The sequence below is a fragment of the Eleginops maclovinus genome, chromosome 16 (genome assembly GCF_036324505.1).
Source record: "Eleginops maclovinus isolate JMC-PN-2008 ecotype Puerto Natales chromosome 16, JC_Emac_rtc_rv5, whole genome shotgun sequence".
In the NCBI taxonomy this organism is placed as follows: domain Eukaryota; kingdom Metazoa; phylum Chordata; class Actinopteri; order Perciformes; family Eleginopidae; genus Eleginops; species Eleginops maclovinus.
In genome coordinates, this window is record NC_086364.1 from 19,996,503 (window position 1) to 20,009,703 (window position 13,201).

A 13,201-nucleotide genomic window follows, 5' to 3' on the forward strand; every position below is an offset into this window, starting at 1 on the left:
GTTGGTGCTGCTGGTGCGGTCATGACTCATTTCTTCATTATTTCTAGTAAATGAACTAATTCTCCCTTTCTGACTCTGTCCGTACATACAGACATCTGGCTGATGTAAAAACAAACAGTAAAGTTTGAGACAAACAGAAAGAGTCTCCTGGCACTCTGTGTGTGTGTGAGTGTGTGTGCCAAGGAATGATGCCTCTTTACTGGCTGGTGCTTTGGTCAACGCTCCCTCCTCTGGCTCTCTGCTGTGCTCCAGACTGTTGTACCGTGCACGAGAGCAGCAGCAACAGCGGTAAGTCTCTTCACATGGCTTATTCACAAATGATTTGGATTTAAATCCTTCCTCGATTTCTAAGTTTATATACAATATTTCTGATTCTAAATTGGATCATTGCTCAGGTAAATCCGTACGTCTTGGGATGCTTTGATGAGTGATTGTTGCAATCGGTGGTTGAATGTTACTAAACTCTACACTTAGTTCAGTTAAGAAGTGATTAAAAACAGTATTTCTGCTACTTATATTTCTTCTCTGCCTTATTTCACTCGGACATTTTGTATTTTCAACATTATATGACAATGTCAATAAATCATTTGCATATCAAGCGCATAGTAAGACTGACTTCCCCTTCAGAACTTATTATTAGCCTCTAAAATGTGATCAATTGTGCACCAAACAAAGGATTGTACTCCACATAATTCAATAAAGTTCTTGACATTTTCTTATTTTGTGAAAAGTAAAAAAGTCTGTTGTTGAAAAACAATGTTTCAAGATTTTTCTCGGTCAACTTTTCCATTATTCGAGTGAAGCAGCCTGCCTTAAATGTTTTCACAGACAAAATGTAATCAAGTTGTTTTCAATGTAAAATAGGTATAAGTGTCCCTTTTTCCTCAATGGTTTAAGGACAGACAAATCTTTCTCAGATTGACGATTTGAAATTAAAATTGCCTGCATCCGAAATGCTATTCTGAAATGTGTCATCCTATAATATACAAACTTATAGAACTTGTATACTTCCACATGTAGTATTTTGAATGAAGGGCTTAGTGGTGATTTAATTACAACTTCTTATTCTTCAGACTGGACACAACCGAAAATTAAAGACATTTTGTAAAGTAATCAACAAACTATAACATTTCCTTTTTTTTCTGCCCAGTGTCTCCGCTGCTGAAAGCCTTGCAGTGCCACAACGACTACGAGACCCATGTCGTCTGCAAGTGGAGGGAGCACGGAAACACAACCCTGCAGCTCTGGTTCGTGACTGAAAACAACAGGTGAGGGCAAAGGATCAGGGGTGGACAAAGAGGGTGTTTGAGGGCCGGCTTGTTGTGCAGACATGATGTTGGATTTACTACTGTAGCGAGGTTTATTTCTAAGAGGTATTGAAACTAAGGGGAGGGATTTGTCTGTAAAGCTGGTGAGGTAGGGAGGAAGGGATGACTGAAGGAATGTGGTAAGGGGTGGATTGTCGGTCAAAGGGAATATGGGAGGGAGGGATGAACGGTTGAAGGAATGTAGGATATGTAGGATGAACGCTTGAAGGGATGTAGAGAATGATAACCAAGGAAGGAAGGGTTGAATGGATGTAGGAAGGGAAGGGAAGGAAGAAGGGTTGAATGGATGTAGGAAGGGAAGGAAGAAGGGATGAATGGATGTAGGAAGGGAAGGGGGAAGGAATCAGTGGATGTAGAGAGGGAAAGATGAAGGGATGTGGGAAAATGGGGAAGGGATGAGGATGAAACCCTCTTTATAACCCATCCTAGTACTAGGAGCAGTGGCAGCTATCCCGGGGAGCAATGGGGAGGTGGAAGTGTCCGGTGCCTTGCACAAGGGCACCACAGCAGGGCCTAGTAGGTAAAGTAGAGGTAGGTAAGACCTCTCCAAGTAGCAGTCCACTTTCCATATTTCAAGTCTGTTCGGGGACTTGACCGGCGACCCTACGATTCCCAGTCCAAGCCCCTACTGACCGAGCCACTGCTGGACTGGATGTGTTGACCTGGTATAAGTAGCTCAGCTGGTGATTAGAAGTATGTTTGAGGTGTGGCCGTGCTCCCAAAGCTAAGTTAACTAATTAACTTCTAGCTCTGTAACTAACTAGCTCTGTGTCCGTATCCTTTCAGGGAGCAGTGTTTGCCTTATGGTGTTGAGGAGGAAATTGAACACAGGACTGACCAGTGTCGATATGAAACCCGTGCATTTGCCATCGGCATCAAACACACCGCCTTCTTCCTCGAAAACAAGACACTCTGCCCCTCTGTTCCACACAAGCCTCTCGATCTCTCCCTGCACCGTAAGTTTAGATTATAAAGTGTGCCAATGAGCAAAATACTATGCATGATAAGGCATTTGTTTAGCTTACATATATCTATTAGTACAAGAATGAGACTTCATACATCCTGTATTTTGGTTTCAGAATGACCTTTTTGATGTTAGGAATCATTTGAGTAGTTTTTTTAAGCCAAGCAATGAGAAAATGAGCTTTATGACTATTCTAAGAATCATTTAAATATGCAAACCGGGGAAAGTTTGGCAAAGGAGATGGAGAGCAAGCACTTGTATTGTTCATCTCCAGTTTTCCTTGGCCAAGTCTTTCAAAAAACCTTAAGACATCAGTTCCAGCTTCCAGCAGCCTCTCTGTTTTCCGGTGTTCTTGCTCACCTAATAAATTCCTTTATGGTATCGCTGCTACCTGAATGTGTGTTTGTGTCGTACAGTGAGAGCCCGCCCACCAGTGAATCTGTCCACACATCATGGAGTTGATGGGGGCAGACGGCTCAGCTGGTCCAGCCCGTACCCCTCCTCATCCCCCCTGAACAGAAACCTCACATATCAGCTCAGCTACAGGCCGCACGGACAGGACAACTGGACGGTTAGCATCCAATAATCTGCCACCAACTTTCGACCATGTTTCACATAAACATTGGCTGGTGAAAAACGTCTTTGAAATCATGGGATTGCGTAATGAAAAGGACATGAAGTGGAATAATATGTCAATAATAATAATAACAAAAACTGGATCTCTTTTCATTCCCTTCAGTCTGAGGACGTCACAAACACCAGTGTGAAACTGGAGAAGGGATTCTTGCTCCTGGGTCGCAGGTACGAAGCCCGGGTGAGGGTCCGGGCCAGCGTGGGCCAGTGGAGCGACTGGAGCCCTGTGGTGACCTGGCACACTGAAACAGGTGAGTCAAGAAAATACTTAAAAACATGACTGAAATTACAGTTACAATCAAGATTTTGAAGAACCTGAAGTTCTTTGAGTGTTTACATTTAATACTTTATTCTCCATTTCATTGAAAAAGGGAACTTGTGTTTTTTTAATCCACTATATTTTTAAGCTTTAGTCGCTTTTCTTATTAAGATTTGATATTAAAAAAGTGATAAACCTTTAACATAATGCACCTAAAAAGTGTTTTTGAAGTACAAAAAGGCAAAAGTATCCAATATATTAAGCTACGGGTAAGAAAAACATCAATTTTTGGTGCTACTTAATGCAAAAGGAACAACCTTATAATGTCAAATACTTTTTATGAATGGAGGCAATTCTTCTGCAGAATAAGTATTTTAACTTTTGATACTTTAAGTACTTTTTGCTGATAATACTTTTGTACTTTACTTTAACTTGGAGTATCTCTGGCCTTTCTTCTATAAGAAACCCTGCTCTTCATCTCCATTTCTAATCTTCTCCTTCCTGATGAGAAATCTGGAGCTTGCAGCTGTTGTTATTAGCTCTTTTTCTCTGGGTTTAGACACGGGGCAGTTTCCCAGCTTGCATTGTGTCCTGGATGGAGCGAGGGAGGTGACGTGCAGCTGGGAGGTGAGCAGGGACGTGGATCACTTCATTACCTACCAGCTGATACTTCGGAACAACCAGACGACGCCGTAAGTGGACAACACCACCTGGCTGGAAAACGCATCCGGTTATTTATCATCCTTTTCGTTCATCTCCCCTCTCCTTTGTAATCCCTGGTTTCAGGTCTGAGAGGCGCTGTGTGAACCTGACAGTGAGCCCGGACCTCAGCGGGGGGTTGGTGAGGTACAGCTGCTCCCTGACTGTGGCAGACCCTGCACATCTGCTGGTAGAGCTCCAACCATCACGCCGGGCCAAGAGCTTTTGGGTCTACCAACACAGTGAGTGGACAGACCGAGTGCACAACAAGATCTGGTGGATTATGGGGTCAAACAAATTAAAACACACTTCATGGGACGATGAAAACTGCAGGGCTCTGAGTTGAGCAACTGTGATGTGTTAGAGTGCCCCACCTAGTGTTTGAATAACCAAACTGCAGGCCTGTACACTAATTACCGGGCTTTGGATAAGATCACATGGCTGGCTTCATATTTTTTATGTTGTCATATGACAAATTACATGTAACGTTTTTTAAAACACAGATGTTCCTTATTATTTATGTTATGTATAAATTATGATGTAATTGGACGGTCTGGTCCCTCTCCATTAAGGCCTTTAAACAGCAAACTGGCGGATAAATTCTGAACCCTCTTACATTTTTAAGGATTTATAACGTTACTGTCCGGTGTTTTTCTGGCTTAAAATGTATGTTATGACTAAAACATAATAATCTAATCAAATCACAATGGAATAGCCAAATAATTAAATTTATGGAATGGGGAAAATAACTATGAGGATTAGAAACCAAATTATTTTTTTGATGAAAGGCGGGAAAAATGGGCTTTGTTTTATTTAAAATATATATATTTTTCCTGATTTGTCGATTGTAATTTCAGTATCTGAGTTTATTTAATTGTATAGGATTTTTAAATCATTTCTTATAATCCAAATAGATTTACTATTGTTGTTGTTTTTATTCTCAACTGTTTCTTTGCTGACAGACTTTTAAAAAAATACGCTGGAAAAACTTAACTCAGAAACATTTGTGTTCTTCAGTCATAAACACAGGAGGGAAAACAACTTAGCTCAGCCATTAAAAACATATTACCAGAATATTGTTCTTTAACTTGCTTACGTGTTTCTTCTTCATGACACAAGCTCTTGTTGTGCAGTTCAACCCAAACCACCGCAGCAGGTGAAAGTGAAGCCAAAGCACAGAAACTGGATAGTGTACTGGACTCCTCCGAGCACAGCTTCAGAAGTGGAACTGTTTTACCAGGTCTGCTATTACAGGACCCAGGATCAGGTGAGGTTTAATCCAAGTATGTTCTCCTGCCTGACTGCACACCTGTGTGGAAATCACTTCATACTAACCTCGTTTTTTTTAATTGTTTCTATGTGCAATCAGGGTTGTTCTGTCCTGGTGAACCTCACACGGGGCTCCCAGACCCTGTTGATCCGGGAAGATTCTCTGGCCCCGACCCAGCGTTACCAGGTAAAGGTGAGGGCGCTGGTCGTCCCTAATTACTACCAGGGGATCCCGTCTGATTGGAGCCCACCTGAGGACTGGACCTCAAATGAGGGTACTTTACAACATGTGCATGATCTCAAACATTCCCACAGATTACACATGTTCTTTGTTTTCTATTGTGCTTTCTGGATTGTACAGATTATTTAAAGGTGATAACCACAAAATGTTCATAGCAGCAGTGGTGGGATGTTATGATGTACTTCACAAAAGTACTGTAATGACTAGAGTATTTATTTCTGTGCTACTTTATACTTCACTATTTTACTTTACTCCACTACATTTATTTGAAAGCTTTACAGACTCAGATCATTAGAGAATAAAAAATACAATTCAACAAAAAATGAATACTGATATCCAGCAGTGAAACACAAAGTTATTAAAACAGCTCAACGTAGCGAATTATAATCCAGTCATTGTATAAATGTCATTCTGAAATGGGACATAAAGTCGTTTTTCTTTGGAACTTAATTACACAACTTAATACATTTGTACATTTCCTTTAGTAAGATTTTAATTGCAGGGTTTAGGGCGGTGGTGGCGAAGTTCATAGGGGCTTGGCCTGGGAACTGGAAGGTCACCAGTTCAAGTCCCCGAAAGACCAAGTGCCACCGTGGTGTCCCTGAGCAAGACACTGGTTACCCACACTGCTCCCCGGGCGCCGCACATAATGGCAGCCCACTGCTCCTAACACTAGGATGGGTCAAATGCAGAGACCGCATTTCGTTGTCCTAGTACTTGTACTCTGTGCAATGACAATAAAAGTTGAATCTTCTATATTTGTCACAGTATTTTTACAAATTGAGTATTGCTACTAAGTATCTACTTCCTAGTAACCCACCAATGCTTTACACATATCATAAATAATCGTCATTAATTCAGTTTTCTGTCCCGTCGCAGCCCCCTGGTCCGTCACAAAACTGATCTACATCACCGTCAGTGTGTTTGTGACCGTAGTCTTCCTCGGACTCTACTTCACCATACCAGCATGCCAAAGGTACTTTATTTACTTCAAGAAAACAGCAAAGTGCACGTCTGAAAAACTTTGAAATACAAAGTTTAAGAACCTCGTTACTTTGCACTTACAAATTAAAGATTTTTCTTTTTAAGACGTCAAAACAGCAGACTGATCCAGACCAAAATGTTGAATAAATCACAACATATATTATTTTTTTTAACTTGGTATATTTTGAACCAACAGGAGGGTGATTCTGTGGGTGGACTCGGTTCCTTCTCCAGCCAAAAGCAAAATTCTGTCCGAGATTAAGGTCAGGCTGGATATTAATACCATTCATCTCAATTATTTTAATTTCTTTGCATATTTGTTTGTGTCATTACGTGTATATTTTGTCTTTTGTCCTCCAGGCTGCCACCAGTACCTTCATGCAGAATGAGAGCACCACCTTGTGCAGGGTGCTGAGTTTGGACAATGAATCTACATGGTAATGCATCATAGAAAGATAATATAACATATCTTTCTGTCATGCAAGAAATGTGTGGGATACAGTTGATATATGTTGCTGACAGTCTCTGCTCTCTCTTTCTCCCTGCAGCTCCTCGGATGCTTTACTGTGGCCTACTAAGGACACAGAGAAAAAGCGCCTGCAGGATGAGGACAGCTGGAAGTGTAATGACCTGCCCCCCCCTGCTGAGAAGGTCAGCGACTCGGACACATCCTCCATGAGCTTCAGCGGGCCGTACATCTTCTGCCAGGTCAGTGACTCGACGTCAGTATCCTGCCTGAGGTACACAGGTGCTGTGAATCAGAAACACCAAAGACAGTAAACTTGAAATGTGATGTTCACTAACTCCAAGCTACTAAAAAAGTGTGCAATAAACATAATGTATTTCCCAAATTAAGGCATATATCGCCCCCTCCTCCTCATCTCCCCGTAACTGCAGATCAACACCACCCTTAAAGGAGTAGTTTTGGGAAAAACAGAAAACATATTTACTGTTTTCTCACAATTAATTAAATAAATTTATCAAATTATACCCATTAAATGTTATATTATGACTTGAGCACAGACCACCAGGAATAGAGTATAGCTGTTATACCTTAGCAAATAACAATCAGCAAGTCTAAGTTTCCAAATGATTCATTACATTTCAGCCATTGAGTGTCTTACTGATCAGCATTGTTTTATCTTAAAGGCATCAGAACCCAACAGCAAGTCAATGGCTGTCACATGTAAAGAGGAAACACGAGAAGCCCCGTCAGAAGACTCTGCCTCTCCTTCCCCGCTGAACTTTGGTATTTTTGGGGAAGGCTACGTTTGTCTGCCCAACCGCAACGTCTCCCGGTCCACACAGGACCTCGTATCTCACAGCAACTCAAACATGAACAGCACTGAGCAGATCGAGCAGATTCCAGATGAGATGGACGTCCAGCCGGTCCTCAGCGAGCCAATCAGCAGCCCCCAACCTCCAGCCTTCACTTCCTGGCCTGAAGTGGGCACCACACAGGCTTCAGGGTACTGCCACCTCCCAGGAGCAAAGTGACCTGGAGAAAGATCTTCTCTGCCACTTTTTTAGAAAGTTTTCGACTTTATGTTAAGCTTCATATGCCTCCATGTAAAAAAGGCCTCATCTGTACTTACAAATGGTACTTACACAAGAGAAGGGAACCATTTTCCTTGGTTTCATGTCTTATCTGTCCCTGATATCAGGGTGGTTGTCTGACCAATGGAGGGCAGTAGTGAGCTGAGCCTGGGAGGGCAATGCAAGTAAATGTAAAGGATGGACTTCAGTATGGCAAACAACATATATCTATCTTTCTGAGCTTTCTTTCCTCCCACAATCCACGTCAGAATGAAACAAGTGTACCTTATAATGTTTAATAATACAACAGCTCTGCTTAAAAGGCTGACTTTGTGAAGTGTGTGAGGAGATATTCTCTAGAAAATGTTACATAATTGACTTATGTAAATATTTTCTTAAAAAGAACCAATGCAGATTATATACCACAGGTTCTTGAAGAACTGTGTTGAAATGTAGTGGTTTTTATTACTTCCCCTGCCTCTGTCACAGCTGAGTTGATTAATGGAAACTGTATTTCTTGAGAAATTAATGTATGTTTGCTGACTGGCGCGTTTGCTGCGGTCATGTTTGCACAGAGGTGTGTGAGTTAGGACCTTGTTGTCATTGTTGGAGCACGCATGGTGCTGAATGTATATTTACAGTAGCTTATGTTTTCTACAGGTATGTTGTGTTGCACGGCCACTCCGTCTGAGGCCTGCAGAGATTCAAATGTGTTAAATGTGAATATTACTTGCCATTTCTTCATCTGTTACAGTAATGGCTTAACTTGATGTGGGTTAAGGCTTAGAAATGACTGAAATAATACTTATTAATACATAATAATATAGTTTGCTGCACTTGTATCCTGTGATAAAAACGTAAACATGTCAAATGTAGGAGCACATAGACTGGTTTTTTTTTGTTGCCAGGCTACAGGGGGGTTTCTTAGCTAATGCTAAGCTATAGGTCAAGCTAGGTCGCTCGCTCTTGATGTAGCGTAGCATTTTATGTCTTAGGTGTACAGTGTCTCTGTTAGTGCAACAGTGGTCTCTCTACGGAGTTATTTAGTAATGTGGAACTTTTGAAAATGGCTTTTCCGCTGAAATAAAACAGGTTTTTTTAGCAGCTAAGTCTTTAACTGTTCAAGTAGCATTTAGCCCCTACTCTGTTTGACATTTTTTGAAAAACAACATACTTCCCTAAGTTTTATAGGTATACTATACTATAACTTTATGGCATTATTCAGGGCATAATACCAATACTTTCCACTCTCCTTTTCTATAATGCACACAAGTGTAAACACATGAGATACATTTTTAATTACATAACTTACACAGCTAGGTCAGCAGCAGTAGCCCAATCTGTTTCCAATCTTAATTTATATCAGACTTGTTATAAAGTTGTGTCTTGTTGATCTGGAGACATGTCCCGAGTGTGTCTTTATTTGTTCACAGGTGCAACATTTTCATTTGTCCTTTTCAGGTAAGACATTTATGTAATTTGGCAGCTGATTCTAGATCAGAAGGCTGAATACTGCCTGAGGCCAGAACCTCTCCTTCTGACATGCACATAAAACACACACACACACACACACACACACACACACACACACACACACACACACACACACACACACACACACACACACACACACACACACACACACACACACACACATACACACACATACACACACACACACTAATTTATTGCTCTGTTTATCTGCACATCTGTCGAGCCTGATGGAGCTGTGCAAAGGTCTGTCAGTGTGTGTGGTGTACATGCATGTATAAGGTTGCAGTGCTGTATTTCTGTAACACATGTACTGTATATGAAGTCCTATCATTGTGCACAAGTCTCTCTTGTCTCTGTGGAGAAAACACACAATGCTGGAATTCCAGGCATGCCGATATCGACTTCCTGTGTTTTCAACCCATCGTTAGGTACAACTTCCTGCCCGATGAGGCTGAGGATCAGTTTGACACACTGACTGAGTCATGATGCCAGCAAAGCGATAACCCACTTCTGTATTTGGCCTTGACTGTGGTGGTAGACGAGGAAGGTGATTTAATGTGTTTTCCCAGAATCCCTTGCTTTCTTTTTTAGATGATCAGTACTAAAAAACGGTCACATTCCTCACATTCACCGTCGGCCGGCTATTGTTCCATGGAAGCAGAGGGGGTTTTATGTGAACGGGTGACAAACTCATGTTGATCTGCATCGTTGATAAGAGAAAAGAAAGACGTGTCTTGATGGAAATACCGGAGTGTGTGTGTGTGTGTATGAGTTCATCTGTGTACAGCTTGTCCCTGTCCTTTTTCGTACATAATAACAGGAAAATAAAAAGCGCTGGAACGTGTAGGGAGTGCGTGACGGCACACGGATGCTTGTGTAACCTCCTGTTCAAAGGCCTCCTGTTTCCTAAGGACTCAACATCAGGGAATCCAGGTCACTCCAAAACACAAACAGTTATGTCTTGGAGCAGTTTTCTTTTTGTGTTTGCTTACATTTTCCGTTTTACTCCTCTTAAAGTCTGAAATCTGTCCTCCAGGCATCCTTTTGAAACCTTTGATGAATAATTATATGCGTTGTTACACCAACTCGGTAGAAATAACCACCGTTTAAATGCGAATAAGTGCATTTCTGGGGCGTTATTTGGGTATGGTTCGCTCTCTGATCAATGAGATAAGAGAAAATAATAAAACATAAACAGACTTTTAAGTAACGTTGAAGTTGCTGCTGTTTGCATGGATGCACACTAAACAAATCCACACACAGAAACATGGTTTTAATCACTTAGGAGGAACTTCTACTCATTTGTTCTCTACAGATATTCCCTGATCTTAACCATACCCACTTCAAACCCTCAACAATTTGTTCCTCTCATCCGGATTACCGCCCTCAATATGGATCCAAACTCAGTTCATAATATGTAAAAGGCTTTGATTGTGTGGTGGTACCAATTTCTCAGATTTTAGCCAATCGGGTTAGGCCCTGGGAACCCCACAACATATCAAATGTAAATGTAGTGAGAAATGCCCTCACAAAAAAAGCCTCTTTAATTAAATTAAAATGCATCTGAAATAATAAATCAATGCCTCTTTGATGATAAGTGGAATTGAATAGAAATAAACCGTTAAGGAAATTAAAGCTTGTGGTCACATGACAAGTGGAAAAGTGGTTGTTGATACTCAGCACAGTTTCATTGCTCAATATTTAGAGGAAATCCGAAAAGTTAAGTCAACAAAAAAGGGGCCCAAAGACTATGGTTTGGGACTGAAATTAGGTTTCCAATGTGTAAAAGAAGGCTTATAGTGCTCTGGGTGTTCACTTTTCCACCTCTCTTAAGCCTGAAAGAGAGGGACACTCTGATTGGACAAGAAATGCACCAAGCTGTTCTCCCTTCATAGGAGTCTGTCCCCACACTCAGGTGATCTGAATTACCCTCCAATCAAGTCAGCAGAACTGCGATGTTCAGCTAAAAGTAAAATAACAGCCACAGTCTGAACTAATGAAAATGGTTGCATCACGGTTGGTAATCAGGTTGGTCTTTGTTGAATTATGCATGTGGTTCTGGTCCTGATTGTCATGATATTATTCCAGTGGTTGTTTACTGGTAACAGTGTTGTTGAGACCCAACAAGCCACATCGCCCTTTAAGGTCAACCAGTGAGCTATGAACCATCTCACGTCTTTAGTCACAGTCCCTGCTCCCTCAGAGACCCTCCCCACACTGTCATGGTGGTTGACCCCTGTGTGTTTGTCACAGTCAACAGGGCTCCATGTACTTCTCTTTCCCGCTCTTGTTTGAAGTCCACGGGGGGGGGGGGGGTAGCTACTCGGACACCCACTGAAAAAAACAGTCATCCCACCTCGATGCTGAATTTGGAGATGGCCTGCTGTTTAGAAGTAGTACGTCCGTGTGAGATTGACAGTAGGGCAACGGGGAAGTAATGCCCGAATACACATCACGTTCAGTGGGGGATTAAGGGAGAGAAGCAGCTCTCTGCAAACCTCGTGATTTATGCACATTATATCAGACCAGGGATGAAGACCATAATTAACACTGTAAACATGAAAGTAGTCTAAAGATAAATCTGAGGACATTTATTGCGCTTTCAAAGCCATTCCTCGTATGATTCCATTTAAACAGTGGAGCAGATGTCTCCTCGATAATTAGCAGACATAACTGTGCATCTGGCTGCTGAGTCGGGGAGTTTCTGCAGCCAAAAGTCGAGGGGGTAAATGTGAAAAACAAACTGCAAGGAGAGCGTGTGCCAGAGTTCACCTACAGTACATCTACCCCCCACTCTTTCTGTTCCCTTTGTCAGATTGAACAAACCCCATGTGCATCACTGGGACTCAATACGAGGCTGCGTTGTGAATTTCAGGAGTCAACATGAAGTCTCTGGAGACTGCAGATGCTCTGTGTAGACACAACATGCCAAAGAGGCTCAGTAAATAAATCCACCTGGGTCCACGGGGTGGTAGGAAAGTCAGGGAGTTCATGGAGTCATGAAAAAGGCTGGTTTTATTCTTCAATACACTTTTTTCTGCTCTGGTTTGGATGGTTAGTATCTCAGCACTTGATTAAAGTGAAATATGGCAGACATCCAAGATGTTTGGAGAATAAATCCTTATCACGTTGGTGACCCCCTGACTTTACCTCAAAAATATTGGATGATTTTCCATGAAATGAAACAAAAATGTTTTAGTCTTAATCACTTAATTCACTTCACTTCCTCTCCAATAATGACACTCCCATTAGACTCAGCTATTTTAAGTTTAGTAGCCTACCTATTAGCAAATGTAAGCATGTTCAGATGCTAAATTAAAGCCATAAGTGGTAAACTTCCTCCGTATATCTCCTCTCTATTACATTGGAATCTTGGTTCCTATCAAACCAGATCCAACAATTGGCTCTCTCTTAGGGTTCCTTGAGCACGTTCGGATCTCGGGAAAAACTGCCTTTTTCTTTGATGCCCCTAGCACATGGAAAGCTCTACAACAAACTCTAAGATTAGAGGTACTTCCATCTGCTACTGCTTTTTAAACATTTGGTGTTTAATCTCTGCTCTTCAAATTGCAACTGCTTTTAGTTTTTTATTTGTTGTTATTTTTCTCCTGGTGTTTATCCGTCTTTGCTGTTGTTGTGAGCATGACCCTTGATGTAAACTCGTCGTCATTGAAAATGAGCAAAACCTCAATGCCCTACGAGTTTAAAATAAAGGTGAGAAAGAAAGATGCTAAACATGGTAAAAATATCACCTGCTTAGCATCAGCTTGTTAGCATGCCGACATTAGCATTTA

The 13,201-nt window shown here is 41.5% G+C and overlaps 1 protein-coding gene across 1 annotated transcript; it reads left to right on the forward strand.

Annotated features, from left to right (window-relative positions):
• csf2rb (colony stimulating factor 2 receptor subunit beta) lies at positions 1–9,017 on the forward strand. The gene is made up of 14 exons (XM_063904874.1): positions 1–288; positions 1,151–1,268; positions 2,115–2,284; positions 2,709–2,863; positions 3,032–3,176; positions 3,744–3,876; positions 3,971–4,125; positions 5,017–5,150; positions 5,253–5,427; positions 6,273–6,369; positions 6,574–6,640; positions 6,738–6,814; positions 6,926–7,085; positions 7,527–9,017. Exons 1-14 carry the CDS (start codon positions 186–188, stop codon positions 7,872–7,874), a joined length of 2,037 nt encoding a protein of 678 aa, XP_063760944.1. The 5' UTR covers positions 1–185; the 3' UTR covers positions 7,875–9,017.
• Positions 9,018–13,201: the final 4,184 nt, after the last annotated feature.